The following is a 16,679-nucleotide window of genomic DNA, read 5'->3' as shown; positions in this document are numbered from 1 at the left end:
TTCGAAAACATTCATTGTGGTGGGAAACAATTTTCAGCATTTTCACTTATCTGGGTGAATTAAAAGATTCTCAGATACCACTATGATTTAGTTATTTCTGATTAGATCTACAGTTATAAGGCGCAAGTACTTTCTGATCTATCAAAGTAACACAGTTTAGAGCAAGCTGCTCAATTTATTTTTGATTCCTTTTTAGTTATTCAAGCAAAGAGCTTGAAACATTCATAAAAGCAACTCCATTGCCTGCTTACCTCATTGCTCAACCAAAACTGTTCAAAAATTCCAGATGAATGGGATAGGGGCCGCTTCACGGCCCAGGTGCCCAGTGAAATTTAAGCACTAGGACTAGGATCTATCAAAGACTTTTTGATTGCCCTAACAGTAGAAAAACCAATTAATTTCGATAATATAATATATTATACCACTTTTTCCATAAAACCTCTTTTTGTATCATTTTAATATATAAATTCGGGACAAAACGGGTTAATAACTTTTGAACTAGTTATTGAGTTTTCGTTCTATAAAATGTTATGATTATGTTGTGAATAAATGATCTATAGAGTATTAGCAAGAAGGGAAGCAACACAAATTTTAACTTTTGTGGAGTTTTCTTTAATGTACGTAAAACTATTTTTATGAATTCATGACTGGTATAACGATATTTTTGGCAAACAAACCTGTCAATATTTAATATTTAAAAAATTTTATTGTGCAGCTACTATATTTAAATAATTTAATAATACATAAAAAAAATTTAAAAATTGTATCTATCTCAACTAATAAATATCTATTTTAAACACTCCAACTTTTGAGGTCCCGCGGTGAACTGATCGTTGAAACACGTTTACCAGCAGATTACTGAAGTCAAGCAACACTGGCTGAGGTCAGTGTGCGGGCGGGTGACCACTTGGATCAGTCTGCGTAGGGACAGAGGCTATGCGGTATTGGTCCTCGTTAAACTGTTCTACCATAAAGTGCTCGACTTCGCGTGCAGGTAGTCCGGCTACCGAGGCGGAGGTGCCATCCCTTCTGCAAAGGATCAAAATTGTGATGGCATGTCTTCGGATCATCCTCAGGGATGTTTCCCAGACCGTCGCCAATAGACCATTGTGAGGCGTAAATGAACTCATCATATCAGTTACTTAGCATATTAAAGTCATAAAAAGAATTTTGAAGATTCATCGAGAGACCACATTTCTTTTTATGTTTTCAGCTGCATGAGAATTAATTTTGAACGAATATTTCCGCGTTGCAGATTTTAAAACTGCAATCTGTTTCTGTCTATAAGCTACAGTTTTTTTTATGAAATTGAAAAATATTGTCAGAATCAACATTTTTTAAAATTTACTCGAGTGAATCCTACGTGTCTCTATTTTTCTGCAATACTGAGTTGAGTAAACAAGTGCATATGTTCTTTTATAAATGTGTACATTCAGACAAAAAAATAAACTAAACTAAAAAGATCATTTTTTTAAAAAAAGTAGATTTGTTGCGTTCCAAATAAAACTAAATTCAAATTTGAAATCTCCGTACCCGAATTAGGGAAAAGTAAGTATTTAAGAATTATTTCCCAGTTAAATCTGAAACTTCTTAATAACTTTATTACACCTTATAAGTACTTGTATAAACACAAAAAAAGTTTATTCCCTATTGTAATCTGAAAATTTGTAAATTTTTAGAGACACTTTTGTAAATTCTTTAACCTTGTGAAACTTGTATAAACACATTAAAAAAATTTATTTCCCAGTGTAATCTGAAATGTCGTAATAATTTTATGACACGTTATAAGTACTTGTATAAATGAAAATAAAACATTTATTTCACAGTGTAAACGGAAACTTCTTTATAATTTTGTGACTCATTATAAGTACTTATAATTGCAACATAAAATTTATTCCTGAGTGTAATCTAAAGCATTGGAATTTTTTGTGTTACACTAGCGGTACACATTTTTTGTATTTTGACCTATTTTTTGAAGAAAAAAAAAATAGTTTCTGTATTTTCAATATTTATTTTTTAGCAACTTTTCTAAAAACGGCTATATAACACGTTGTTTGTGTTTATGATAATCGACTGATGCTTCAAAAGCTGTATACATATATCATGCACACCTCGTTTTTTTTGTTCTGTTCTCTTGTCATTTATAACTGTGATATTGTTAATCATTGCTGTAAACTGTGAATTAGTAGTTGATGATATCTGAAAGATCAGTTCACATTCGAAACTAATCAACAACTTTTATCACACTTCAAGGAAATTATCAGGAGAGATCTTTGAGAGATTTTTCTAAACAGAATTTTTTTATTTTTATTTTTATTTGCTACTGACTGACGATTAGAAATTTTTTCTTGCATTCTAAGGAAATGTTGAATGTTTGTTAAACCAAGAATATTTCAGTTCTCACTAAAAATCGAACATATTTAAGTTCGAAAATGGGTCTGGAAATATTTGTAATTTGTGTAATTGTCACCTTATCAAATGCCATGCCTTTATCCAGACGATTAGTAGATATGACACATGTTTTCAAAGATAACACTTCCGGTTATCCTGGCATGAAAGAATTTAAAATTGATGATTTGCATAATGGAACATCAGAAATGATTGGTGGTCTTTGGTGAGTACTATAAACTAAATTCATTAAAATTTTATCATTTTGTTGACTTCTTTACAATCATTGCAACTCAACTCAATAATAAAAAAATTTTGCTAGTTTTATATCAGTTCTAATAAACAACTTTTCCCAAAACTTTTCACAGAATTGAAATTTAGTGTTAATGTGGAAATTAAATCGGAGTTTATTTAAAGAAAGTAATTTGAACATAAAAAATTATCGCAAATGCTAACTTCTCACATTGTTCAATAAAAATTTTTTTCAAAATTGTTTATTAATTTGCGTTTTGTTCATAAAAGTGCGTATACTATTTTCATATTCGCTTCATTTGTTTTAAAACTATTATGAATTTCTATCTGCGAAAGTTCAAACATGCCATAAACCTCTAAAAATGTGTTTCTTTAAATTTAAGGAGTTATAAAAATACTGTATGATCACTTATACGTTGATGTTTTTATATAAGGAATAAAAATGTTTTAAATATGTTTCTTGTAAAATCGGTTAATTAGGATTTAGTAATTATATTTTTATTAACATAACAACATATTCTGCATACATCCAAATAAAACTTGTGAGGATTTTTTTTCTAAATTTCTTGCGATGTGTTTATTTTTATGCAATTCAGTTTGAAAATTTTTTCGAAGATTGAAGAAATCGAATCAAAGAAACGCGTTTCAATTGTTTAAGGATGTAAGTTTCCCAAATAGTTACACCATTCATCAACAGATAACTGTGTTGACTAAGGAAAAAAACTATGAAACAATGTCTTCTACTGCATTTCTGGCAGCAGTGGAAAGTTTTGTACAAACTTCTATTACATTTGTTCTTAGTTTTATACATGTAAATCGTTTGATTTTTGAAAAACAAATTAAAGAAGGGATGTCAATAGCTTTGCTTTCTGCAAAAGTTATAATAAATTGGGAAACAATTAAAATGTAAAGCTTGTAGAATAAGGAAATTAAGCCAACTCTTTAAAAGTGTTACTACGAAATAACCGCAGTAAGGTTGATACGTGATCATATGACACTTTAAATGTTTGATTTTTTTGTGGTTGAGGTGGAAAATTTATTCATAATAAAAATTCTAAACTAAAAACAACTTCAATTTCGTCAATAAAATATTTTTTCGTACAAAACGAAGCAAGTTGGAGGCTCTGTCAAAGTTCCTTTCAACTATGTAGCACCATTTTTGAAGAACTTCGTAACTATAATTTAATTTTTTTATGAATTAAACTAACTTTTTATCTTGTTTTTTCAAATCTTCGACATATTTAATTAACTGGTATTTTATAATATTTCATTTATGCATAAAAATGTTCCATTCAATATATTAAAAACTAATCGCAACGTTTCAGGTTGCAGATGGAAGAATATTCATCTGGTACACACATCGGCACTCACATGGACGCTCCTTCCCATTTCATCAAAGGAGGAGCAAACATAAATGATATTCCACCTACACAATTCTTCGGTCCAGCTGCTGTTATAGACATAATATCCAAATCAGCTCTAGATTCAGATGCGGAAGTTACCGTCGAGGACCTTCTTTTGTGGGAATCTGCTACGGGACAAAACCTGAATGGTACAATTCTATTGCTCAATTCAGGTTGGGGGCAAAAATGGAACGATCGGCCTGCGTACTATGGTAATGAAGAAAATGGTGCCACGGACCTTCATTTTCCTGGATTTTCTCCAGTTGCGTGTCAGTGGTTGGTTGAAAACCGTAGCATTAAAGGGATCGGTACAGATACGCTGTCTCTGGACAAAGGTTCAACCACTAGCGAGTTTCTATCTCATGTCACTGTGCTAGGAAATGGAATTTTTGTTTTGGAAAATGTAGCCAATGTCGACAAAATTCCAATTTATGGATCAATGCTGTACGTGTTTCCAATGAAAATCGGCAAGGCAAGTGGTGCGCCAACACGGATTGTGGCTTCCATACCAGAAGTAATTTATGAATTGCCTAGTGAATAAGTAAAGTTATAAAAATACCGAATCCCACTTTGGGAACCGATAAATCATAAGTGTTCTCTATGCAAATCAACTAAGCAAAAGAAGCGCCAATTTAAATTGTCCCTTCTATTCCAAAATTTATTCAGAAATTACTAGATAAATAAGTGAAATTGCAAATAAAAATGTGATTTAACTTTTTGTAAAGATGAGTGAAATTGAATGTACTACATAGATGCCAACTGCTCCGGACGTGCCATAATAATTTAAAAAACGGTAAACAACTACATACTAAAATTTTCAAATATTTCACTAGTTCTGTTTACTTTTTAAATGGTGTCGCATGACTCATACGTTCAAAAGTGTCGAATTATATAAGCCTTGGAGTTATTTACAAATAGTGGTGGATAGAAACGTAATAAATTGAACTTATTAGACCAAGATTAACACATTAATAAACTACCACTCGAAAATATTTATTTGCTGTCAGGAGCAAGTTGACATCTCTGGTACTATATATATCTATCACCATAGCTTTCAACTTTTATGCTTTTTTACAAAAAAATTTTTTTAACTATTATTTAAAAATTTATAGGTCATTAGGACTTACTCATTACTTCATATTTTTTAGTCAAAGTTTAATAAATAAAATTTTAACACCACTATATAAAAATGCAATTATATATAAATATAAAAAGAACTGGTAATCACAGGGTGAAAATCCTACCCCATCCTCCTTCTATTACCCCCAATAATTTCCACCACAAGATAAATGGTGAAAAAACCACAAGTGTTTCAGCAACCCAGTTACATATCTGACGATTCTATCAAATTATTATTCATACTTGATTTCTAATTTTAAAAAAATTTATTTGATATATTTTTAACTACCACTACATTTAAGCAATTTTAATATACATAATAAGGACCCGGTTGAAACATGTTGATAGGTTATGGGTTAATCATGTTAGAAAAAAGTAAATTAGGTTTTTTCCTACAATGTATATATTTAATAGTTAATTTGTTACCACCAGGAAAAGGCTTATTTGAAGAGCAGTAGATGTTTTTTTCTTTCATCTCAGAGTCATTTTCAATTGCATTTTTATTTTCTAATGATATACATAGATAAATTAGAAAAAATATTTTTTTTTATCTCAGAATAAACCTTTTTTATTTTGAAATATCACCAAGTAAAGAAATGTGTCTTGAAGAGAATCTTTACCTTTTCCCATTTATTTCATTTTATTTTCTATTTATAATTGTGTGTATATATACAGAGATGCCAACTTGCTCCGGACAACAAAGATATATTTTGAAGTGGTAGTTCATCAATTGGGATTCTTGGTTTAATAAGTTCCATTTAGTAGATTTTTATCCACCACTATTTCTAAATAATTCGTAGGCTTATATTATTCACCACTATTAAGATATATATCATGCTAAACCTCTTAAAAAGTCAGTAAAAATAGTCAAATATTTGCAAAATTTACTTTGTAGTTATTTTAATTATTTTGGCGTGCCCGGAGCAGTTGGCATCTCTGTATCATGGAGCTAGGAGTAGATGGAGGAGACACTAGCAGAAATTCGTGAAGCCGAAAGCTCGGCAATGTTAACCGCGAAATTTACCGTCGGCCATCTTACTTACTTCAAAACATTGGCAGTTGTAGCTCGTTTATGCTTGAATTGTCGTATGTTCGGACAGTTATTATCATTTTTATTTTATTCGTTATTCGAGTAGTCTTACTTTGTCTTATTATTTTTTCTTGGACTTCTTATTATTTTAATCATATTATTTTAATTATGACTTCTTGCATCTTAAGGTTTTATGTTACTTTATAAAAATTTCTGCTGTAGTTTTATTTATTTCTGTCGAAGTTATTCATCTGAAAATTGATATTTTTTAAAACCAGAAAGTATCCCATTGCATTCCAAATATGAAATAGATAAAAAAAATTTAAATTTATTAAAAATCTAATATTATATACAAGTGATTGCATGTAATATTAGATAATAATAAAGTACTCCATGATTACATATACATTTATTCTAAGCTTTATAGTGATGTAGTTTTTGCTTAATGTTACGGTATTGATAGTTTCTGTTCTATACCTTCATTTAATGTACTTCCCCTAAAAAAATAATAATAATTTTTATTAAGGCGTAGGGTTTTCTAATCCCTAAACAAAGTCCTTTTTTAAATCAAAGTGATTTATTTTAAATTTAGCAATGATCAATTTCCTATTTATAGGGTATAATATATATATATATATATATATATATATACATAAGGATTTGTGAAGTTAAACCTTTTTAAAGAAATTGTTTATTGCTCTCAGGGCTAAGATATTTTGAGTTAGTCACTAGAATACTGTGATAATATTTTCTCAATCAAATTTCTATTTGTTTTTAAGAAATATTTTGATAAAAAATTTTTAAACTAATTTACTTAGTAAGCTATTAAAAATGTCATATTTTAAGTATTCATAAAATTTTCATAGTATAAATTATTTAGGTATATTAATATGGATTTGTATAGACTAATTTTTAGCAAGAGAAATGAACATAAATTATGTATTGCACTTTCTGAAATTCTTTTTTTAACAAGAAACATCTTTCAATATTGTGGTATTCAATTTTATTTTCTATATTGAGCTATGAGTTAGCTCTATGGATGTGACATATTCATAACCGCTCAGAGCTTGTTCTTTAAATTCTAATTTTTCTTAACGTAATAAGTTTATCTACCTTTACTAGTATAATAATTAGTAAGTTTGAACTTATAAAACTCTCAGGGTGGTTGAAATTTTACAATTCTTAATAAATTTAATTATATTTTTTAAGTTGTATTGATAAATACATAGCGATTGTAAAATGAAATAGATCTACTTTTGTTTTAAAAACTCTCCAAGTTAAAGTATTTTTTTTTTCTAAATGTTTTTGTTGTATACCTTCATTGAAAACATTAAATGTGTTTTTTTCTACATTTAAGAATCTTTTTCTGGATTTATAAAATTCAATGCACCCCTCTAAGAAAATTGTTAGTTGCTTTTTGTTGTATACATTAAATGTACATAGCTTCATTGAAAGCATTGAACATGTTTCTCTCTCAATGTATATATATATTATTATTGTTTTTTTAATGCATAGAATTTTCTAATCCCTAAGCTAATTTTTTTTCTTTCAAATTTAATAATTTTGAAAACAGCTATATTCAATTTATAAACAAAATATATGTATATATTTAAGGATCTGTTTCTAGATTTTTCAATGTGCCTTTGCTCTGGTTTAAGAATTTTTTTTTTAAATAATCACTAGAATACTGTGATAATATTTTATTAATCTGTAACATATTTTTCCTTTTTCTTAACCCTTTCGCGCCGACTGTCACAAATATATGACAGCAAAAAACCGTATCAATCAGGGCAAGAAGATAAAACTGGTAATCAAAGTATTTCTTTAGGAATTTAATTTGTGGGCGGAGTTATAATTTTTTGATTTATTTAATTCACCATTACTTTGTTCAAAATAAAACTATTTAGTTATACTTTGAATTAACATTGATTATATTTATGATTAAACTAACAATAATTAAAATAAAAGCAAAGTAAGTCTGTCAAATTAGTAACGACTACATTTAAGTTACCGTTTTTTATTTAATTGCAACTTGATTCTAATTTTGTACGAATGCTTTTCTGAATCACCCGTCCCCAAGGGGTTAATAAGCATTTTGACATATTTTTCTTTAAATTGATTTACTTTGTATGCAATTAAAAATGTCCTATTTAAGTATTCATAAAACTATCAAAGTATAAATCTTCATATGTAAGGATTTATTTTTAGCAAGAGAAATTTGTATAAATTTATGTGTTTCACTTTTTGAAATCATTCTTTAACAATAAACATCTTTCAATATTGTGGTATTTTCTACTTACAACTGTAAGCCTCATGCTATACTTTGTGGTGCATGAGGAGTTTTAAGTCGTTTAAATAAAATAAAGAAATATTGTGGTATTCCTGTCTTTTCTTAAAATAATTAGTTACCTGACTTTATGGACCTATGAATTAAAACTATCAGAGTAATATAAATTTTAAATTTCTAGATAATAAACTTTTTTATCTTCTTGAAATTGTTTTGAAAAGTGCATAGTGATTGTTAAATGCACTTGACCTAATATTAACTTTACCAAGAATTCCATTTGTTTCAAAAATTCTCTCAAGTTGAAATGTTTTTTCTAAAAGTTAGAAATACGAAAATTCTAACGGCTAAATAAAAAATGGAGAAAGCTTGGATGGATGGATCTCTTATTTAACTTAAAAGACTAAATTCGACACTTTAAATCAAATTAAGAACCCTTCAAAACCGCCCTCCAAGCTTCGTTTAAAAGCATGGATTAACTAGAAATAGAAAGATGTATGAGCGCACAACGACGCAGCAAGTAAGATGGCGGAAAACTCTCGCGGTTGCTTCACCTTGAAAGGAGTGGGCTAATGGGAGTGTCTTCTCCACTTACTCCTAGCTCCATGCTCTGTATATATACTAAATTTACGAATATCAAACAGATTTTGCTAGTTTTATAGGAGGTTTAGCATACCATATCTGAAAAGGTGGTGAATTATATAAACATATGAATTGTTTAGAAATAGTGGTGGATAAAAATCTATTAAATTGAATTTATTAAACCAAGAATCACAATTAATAAACCACCACTTGAAAATATTTATTCACTGTCAGGAGCAAGTTGGCATCGCTCTCTGTATATAAATAAAACTATTTTTGTATGATCTATATTGCATTAATTTCTTCAAACCATTTTAGTAACGATAATAATATTAAAAAAATTAAAAATTTACTTAAATTATGTGTTTCTAATATTCTTGGTTTCGCCGGTTACCGGTGACCTCCTGGGTTGCGCTACGAACAAACTCAGTACCGGTCACCGGTGACCCCCATGGTATTCCACGTGTTGAATCATAAATTTTAATTTTTAGAAAATAAACTTTTAAAAGCATAATTGTTTGCTTGTCAGGAATACTTTATCAGATTTTGCATCCTGATAACAATTAGCATTACAGTTAACTTTTCAAGGAGAGCTACCTCTGTAAAAAATCAATAATGCACTATAGTTTAATAAAGTATTCTAACAAGTTCTATTTGGTGATTCAGTACAGTGATTACAAACTTGGAGGGGAGGAAGGGACATCGTTATTATGTTGAGAATTGCGTAGCAACACATGATCAATACTGTCATCATATGCCGCTAAGGGGGTTTCCCAAATTCGTAATAGCTGTTCATACGCCTTTGCAACAGCACTTTCATTAATTCAATGTTAACTCTTAGTACTCCGAGTACTTTAGAATGCTGTATGGACAAATATAAGTACTAAATCATTCAAGATTTGCATAATACTGTATTTAACATGAATTTTAAATTTATTTACATAAAGTGGTTACTTGTTGTTAAGCTATAAAAATTCTTGATTTTAGAGTGATTATATGGCAGCATCGGAGTGCAAAGGGATAGTTTTGTGCAAATAATTATAGTCAAAAATTTCATTCCAAAGCTCAGAAGCAACTATTTCATATTAAATTAGTAATTCGGGGAGTGCGAAAAGTCAGACACCAAATCGTTAAACTACGTAAACCTTCTAGGCTTCCTTTAATGTAATTTTCGATGACTATTACTACGTACAATTATTATCGAGAACAGGGAAAAATTATCATTAAGACAATCTAGAACTGTAACAAAGGACTGGAAGAAAATTGGTTCTTACAGTCCTTGAAAGATATAAAGTGTCATTTTTTCTCAGCCCGGCACATTTAGTCGCGGTACGGTGACATTTACGAACATGGGTTTAATCCCTTCTAAGTTTGTAATTACAATATTGAATCCCCCTGTATAATAGAATTATTTCTCGTACGCTATTTGGTCCCGGCGAGAAATTGTTGCAATCTGTCAAACTCGAACTGCAGTGAGGTAAAGGTTTCCAAATGTTCATCATGTTGTGAAAACTTCAAACTTGTTTAATAAAAATAATTTAAAATTAATTGAATGAAAATTTAAGCACCCTTGAGAAAAATTAGTCTCCACTCTTTAAAGTTTTCAATGATATGGGTACTTTGTATTTGGTGAGGTACCCTAATGGATACCTTCGGTCTGAAGAGTTTAAACTTTAAAACTTTTTTCATTAATTTAAAAATCACTCAATTATTTTAAAAATTATTCAGAATATATTTTATTTAGAAATTTGAAAAAAAATACAAACTTGATCACATTTATAATCTAAAATTTAGCACATCTAGTGTATTTTTGAATGTTATTAAATTTAAGCATGAAAATTTTTAACGTGTTTCATAATTTTCTTGAGAAGAACATTGTTATAATTTAATAAAAATTCATTATAAGTTCAAAATTTTACACACATTTTATGTTCTTTTAATAAAACTGTTGATGTAAAAAAACAAAAACAATAGCATACCTTGAGAAAATGAATTTGAGTTAATATTACAAAGATACAGTTCGTATGTGAAAGCACCCATCTTCCCTATGCTATTTGTTATTACACAACTGAATGCATTGTTTGCATTATTCGATTGATTCTGACTTATTAAATACTACTTTCCTTATATTTTTTGTAAGATATTCGTGCTTCTGCAGCTAAGTTTTTATTTTCTTCGTTTCCTTTAGCTGTTTCGAGTTCTGTTGTTTCATTACCGTCAGTAATTTCAAACGTCTTCTTACTACTCCCCGAGGAACTGTTCCCAGTTGGTTTTGCCGAAGAACTGGCTTCAGGGACTAATTCGGATTCTTGCCTCTCCGAATTCTTTCGTTCTTTTTTCCATCTTTTAAATTCTAACCATTCTGAATGACCTTTGCTTTTTAAGTGAGCTAAGGCATTTTCTGGTCCAGTAAAGCTCGTACGACAAAGTTTGCATCTTAAATCCCCATCTACGATTTCTATTGCGTTTTCAGGATCGAAAGAAGCCAACTTCTGTATCATCTTCCTCTGCTTGACTGTCTTTTTGTGTGTTTTGCTGGACATGTGATCCCGAAATGGTTCTAAGCCGCTGAATACTTTGTCGCAGTCTTCGCATTCAATAATATCTGCAGTAGTATCATCATCAGCTTCTGATGAATCAGATTCATCACTTGCTGCTTGGGCGCTTGAGTTCATTTTTATAATCTGTTTAAGCTTGTCTACATTAACTTTCCCACCCTCTTTTGTCTTTTCCAATATCTTGCTGCTTGCCACTTTTCGTTTGTGACGCTTACTTCGTATGTGAAGGCGGTAAGACTCCGGTCCGTTAAATTCTTTGCTGCAAATTTCACATTCCTTGTAGATCTGGTTCCGATCTAAGCTGAAATCTTCATCGGCTGAATCCTCATTCTCATCCTCCTCTAGGTCTTTCTTTAGCTTTTCCTTCCGCAACGCTTTCAAATGTTTCCCACTTTTTTCATGCTGCTTAAGTGACTTGAGACCAGAAAAGTTTTTATCGCAAACATCGCATGTATATTCCCGATCAAAGTCACTGCTCTCTGAATCCGAGGTTAAAACTTCAGTTTCTAAGACACTTCCAATCGTTGAGTCGGGAACCGAACCTCTTTTTGTATTTAAGGCGCCATTTTCTTTAGACGATGTTTCGCCGGATGTTTCCATATCAACCTGCAATTTGAAAATGATAAAACTTAGTAAAAAATTAATAAATTCAATGAATAAAATATGTTTTAATGACAAATTAAAATTGTAGAAATGCTATAAAGTTTTTTCTTCTGAAAGTAATAATTAATTAGAAATAAATATTAATTAGAAACTAATTGGTTTGATTTTGTATATTAATTGCATTCATGTCTTTCAGTTTGACAGAATTCCTAAATATTCATAAAAACATATTCGTTAAGCTTCAAGTGTGAGCCAAATATAGTAATTGTTGCTTGAGTGGTCGCAAACGACGACCACAACAGGAAAATATTAGTCAATGAACCTCTTAATGGCTAATGGGGATTCCTGTAGTGGTTACGAAAGAAAAACTGGAAAGTAACCACTAGTAGACAAGATAAGAGATTATAGGGACTAAAGAGACGTAAGAGACACAGCCGACTAACATTGTAAAAAGTGATAAAAATTCAATTCCTTTTTATATATTTTTTCATCTTTTTAATTTTTCAATCACAACTACCACTATGACTTACATTTCAAATCATTCATGTTCAAAGCAAAAGCTTTCTTAGCATTCAATTTTAGTAGTAAACTAGAGAAAAAAATATGCTAGAAAAATTTAAATTTTTTTTTAAAAAATTTTTTAATTTTATTATCGACTACATTTTGCATGTTAAATCACCCATGCAACCCTTATAATAACGTACTCTATACAATTAAAAATAGGTTAACACAAAAGTAAGTACTCATACTCTTTGACTATGAATTACTTTTTTCAGTGGTAGTGAACTAGAACAGAATTTTTTTAAATAAACAAATTTTAAAAAAAATATTGGATCTTAAAAATTTAACATGTTTATATTCTGCATACTGTTAATCGTATTAACCCATTTTGTCCTGAATTTATAAATTGAAATGATACAAAAAGTAGTTTCATGGAAAAAGTGGTATAATATATTATCGAAATTAATTGGTTTTTCTACTGTTAAGGCATTCAAAAAGTCTTTGATAGATCAAAAAGTACTTGTTCATTCGAATTCTAGATCTAATCAGAAATAACTAAATCATTGTGGTATCTGAGAATCCTTTAATTCACCCAGATAAATGAAAATACTGAAAAAGTTTCCCACCACAATGAATGTCTTTAAAAATAGGAACTGTCCTAAATATATGACGCTGGGCGTTAACCGGTTAACCTGTTTATAACTTCTGTATTTAAACCTGCATATTAATAGTTTATTTGATATGCATTAATATGTTTAAATGTTTTTAATTTTTTTTAATTTGTTGTTATCTTTCTTATGGGTCTGTACGGAGGATTTTTACACTCCAGCGAATGATATACATCAAGTGCTGCTGCTAGAAATATATGTAAAAAAAAGGTTCATTTAATAATAAAAAGCAAGGTTTTTAGTTTGAATTTTGATTGCTATTTTAAACTATTTTATTCGTTGCTTAAAATAATGGTAGATATGATATTATTCATCATTATATATTTTAAAAGAGATTTTTGATTGCATTTCCTGATTAATTAATAGTAAACCTATATGAACAAATGACTCCATGAGGCTACTGCAGGCACATGGCTATGGAGATACTATTGGCATATTCTTATAGATAACGCGTGTATTTTCTTAGTTTAATTTTCTCTTAATTTTTTATTTTATTATTTTATTTTCCACGTGACCAGTGTTATTACCAATTTTAGTGACTCAATTCCTATATAATAATCGACCATTCTCGACCGCTAATCTAGAGCTAAGTTTTCAATTCACCGCTAAGTTTTCAATTCACATTTAATCTTGATCTGTCAAATTACTCTATGAAATTAAAACCAATATCCATTTTTTTTATAACTTAATTAAATAAACATTAATATAGATTTCAAATGTAGTTGGTTTTTTTCCTTCCTTAAAATAGAGTTTTACACAGCGTGTAGTTCAGTTTTACATATAAATTAACATTTATGTGGCCGAACGTTATTGTAACGAATATTTGCTTAAAAATGTATTTATTAGATAAAAGTTAGTTCCATTTTTTATTCTGCTTGCTTGCTGTTACAACAGTCTAAAAATATCATTTTTATAACAATGGTAAAATAGCCTTATTAAACGAGATAAGATAAATTCCAGAAATTTAAAAAAATTCCTGAGATAAGAAAAATTCCGGAATCCGGAATGCTACAAGTAGACTAATAAAGATTGTCACGTTAAAGCATTTTGTATTCATTTACAGATTTTTTAGTATTCTTATTTCTTTATTTATTCAAATATTTTGATTCTTTTTAAACATAAAGGTGTTACAATATTTTATATTAATTGATTTTACATAGTTTTTTTTTCGAATATTTTATTTTCATATGTGTAAATAAGGCAGAATTCATCATTCATCATAAACACTTTTATTTATTGCAGTATAATTTTTTTCAAACATTTTTCAACGGTATTTTATATTTGAGTAACGAAATATTGTGTACAAAATAGTTCCTATTTCTATAAAAACATTGAAAGTTGCAAAATACACATAAGGGCGACCTTTGTGCTGAAATACAAAGTAAGGTAAAACAACGTTTGAGAGCACAAAAAATATATAAATTATATATATTATTAAATTATTATATAGCACAAAAAATATATATTATATATTTTTTGTGCTCTTAAACGTTGTTTTAACTTACATTGAAAGTTGCATCAGTGTTTTGGAAATTGCATCAATATTTTGAAATTTTTTCTAAATTGTTAGACAGAAAATTTATAAAAGAACATAAAGCTGTACTTAAAACATCTATGAGTAATGTTTTATTACTGAAATAAGGGCTGATAAAGCTGTAAAACTATCAATTACATCGTAAAACATTAGCAATCTGTTTCAAATCATTGCTAAAATTTCTTCTCTGATGAATGTTTTTATTTGCGCTATATCTATAGCCCAACTAAAGAAATATATACATTAATTCAATTAAAATATCTCGAAACGTATTAGTTCTCAAACTATATCAAATCTATCTTTTTTTTTTCAAATTAAAGCAGGGAATTCGCATTGATCAATTAATGTAACAAGGAAGAAGAAAAAAATTCCATTTCAGCATTAAGATATAATGTTCTCATGAACTTAAAAATAATTTGTAAGAATAATATTAAAATCCTTATTCCATTATTATCATAATGAATAAAAAACGTTGCTTTTACAGTACTGGAAAGTAAATAAATCCTGTTAAAATCTGGGTATCAGTTTTTCTCGTAACGTATAAATTCTCAACTCAAAACGTATAAATTCTCAAATTATATCAAATCTTTTTTTTTAAACAAATAAATAAAAATAAGGCATTAAATTTGAGTTTGTTAATTAACATAACAAAAGAATTTATTATCAGCATTTAAATAGAATACTCTCACAAAATGTAAAAATATTTTTAAGAATAATATTTAAATCATAAAATTATAATTATGTAAATGTATAAAAAAGATATTACTTACCGTACTTGAATGTAATTTTCAATCAATTAAATCCTGTTAAAATTTCAGTTTTTTCTTTGCCTTTTGCTCTCACTCTGAAATAATTTATAAACAAAGTAATATTTATACTTTTTAACCTCAAAAATATGAAATCTGATTAATATGTGGGAGATAATGCATAGCATAGAGATAAAACATTGTTTCAGTTCATCAATATTTTTATAAAACGAAACTTTTGATGATAAAACAAGTGATAAAATCATCATCTGTTTCTAACTTTGTGCTTCGAAATCGAAAACTACGGCTAATGCCCTTAAATTTTTCAAAATTAGGATAAGTTAAAAGTTATATGGGAATAATATTATTCTAAAATTCTTTGATTTAGAAAACAGTTTTTTGTGCTTGATTTTTTAAAAAAAGTGTTTTAATACGAAAATGCTATGCCTTAATTTACTTTTTTATTAACAACTGGATATTTGATTTTGTCTTAAACCGTTTTATCCCGACTTTTTATATTAAAGTGGTGCAAAAAATGGCCTTATGAAAAAAGTGGTATAATATGTTATTCATTTAAATGGCTAATATCAACTGTTTGTTACCATTTCAGTTCGAAATGTCCCTGCACCTTATAGTTATACATCCAGTGATAGAAACTTAAATCACTAATAAATTATGGTGGAAGGGAAACTTTTAATTCTCCTAGACAAAATTGAAACAATTGTCCTACCTCAATATATGTTTTTGAAAAAGGAAACTGTCCTATAAATATGACGTTGGGCGCTAACAGGTTAACCCGTACTGTCCCAAATTTATAAATTGTAATGATACAAAAGGTGGTTTTATGGAAAAAGTGGAATAATATATCATCGAAATTAGTTGTTTTTTTCTACTGTTAGAGCATTCAAGAAGTCTTTGATAGATATAAAAGTACTAGCTCCTTATAATTCTAGAATTAATCAGAAATAACTAAATCATTGTGGTATGTATGAATCTTTTAATTCACCCAGA

At 28.8% G+C, this 16,679-nt stretch overlaps 2 protein-coding genes across 3 annotated transcripts; one reads left to right on the top strand and one right to left on the bottom strand.

Moving 5' to 3' along the window:
• Nucleotides 1–2,243: 2,243 nt before the first annotated feature.
• LOC107451878 (uncharacterized) lies at nucleotides 2,244–9,344 on the top strand. Its single transcript, XM_016068111.5, has 3 exons — nucleotides 2,244–2,614; nucleotides 3,966–5,825; nucleotides 9,078–9,344. Exons 1-2 carry the CDS (start codon nucleotides 2,433–2,435, stop codon nucleotides 4,582–4,584), a joined length of 801 nt encoding a protein of 266 aa, XP_015923597.2. The 5' UTR covers nucleotides 2,244–2,432; the 3' UTR covers nucleotides 4,585–5,825; nucleotides 9,078–9,344.
• A 1,425-nt stretch (nucleotides 9,345–10,769) lies between these two features.
• Nucleotides 10,770–15,825, bottom strand: LOC107446946 (uncharacterized). 2 transcript variants are annotated; one of them, XM_016061731.5, is made up of 2 exons: nucleotides 15,693–15,825; nucleotides 10,770–12,222 (listed from the first exon to the last, which is right to left on the bottom strand). In XM_016061731.5, exon 2 carries the CDS (start codon nucleotides 12,214–12,216, stop codon nucleotides 11,167–11,169), a length of 1,050 nt encoding a protein of 349 aa, XP_015917217.3. In that variant the 5' UTR covers nucleotides 12,217–12,222; nucleotides 15,693–15,825; the 3' UTR covers nucleotides 10,770–11,166. The 2 variants fall into 2 exon arrangements, with proteins under 2 accessions (XP_015917217.3, XP_071041021.2); XM_071184920.2 differs by having other exon boundaries at nucleotides 15,698–15,791.
• Nucleotides 15,826–16,679: the final 854 nt, after the last annotated feature.

Source organism: Parasteatoda tepidariorum, chromosome 5, assembly GCF_982258835.1.
Source record: "Parasteatoda tepidariorum strain Cologne lab strain chromosome 5, Ptep-v5.0, whole genome shotgun sequence".
Taxonomy (NCBI): Eukaryota; Metazoa; Arthropoda; class Arachnida; order Araneae; family Theridiidae; genus Parasteatoda; species Parasteatoda tepidariorum.
Note: the sequence above shows the minus strand (reverse complement) of the source record. Positions and strands in the feature narration are given on the sequence as shown.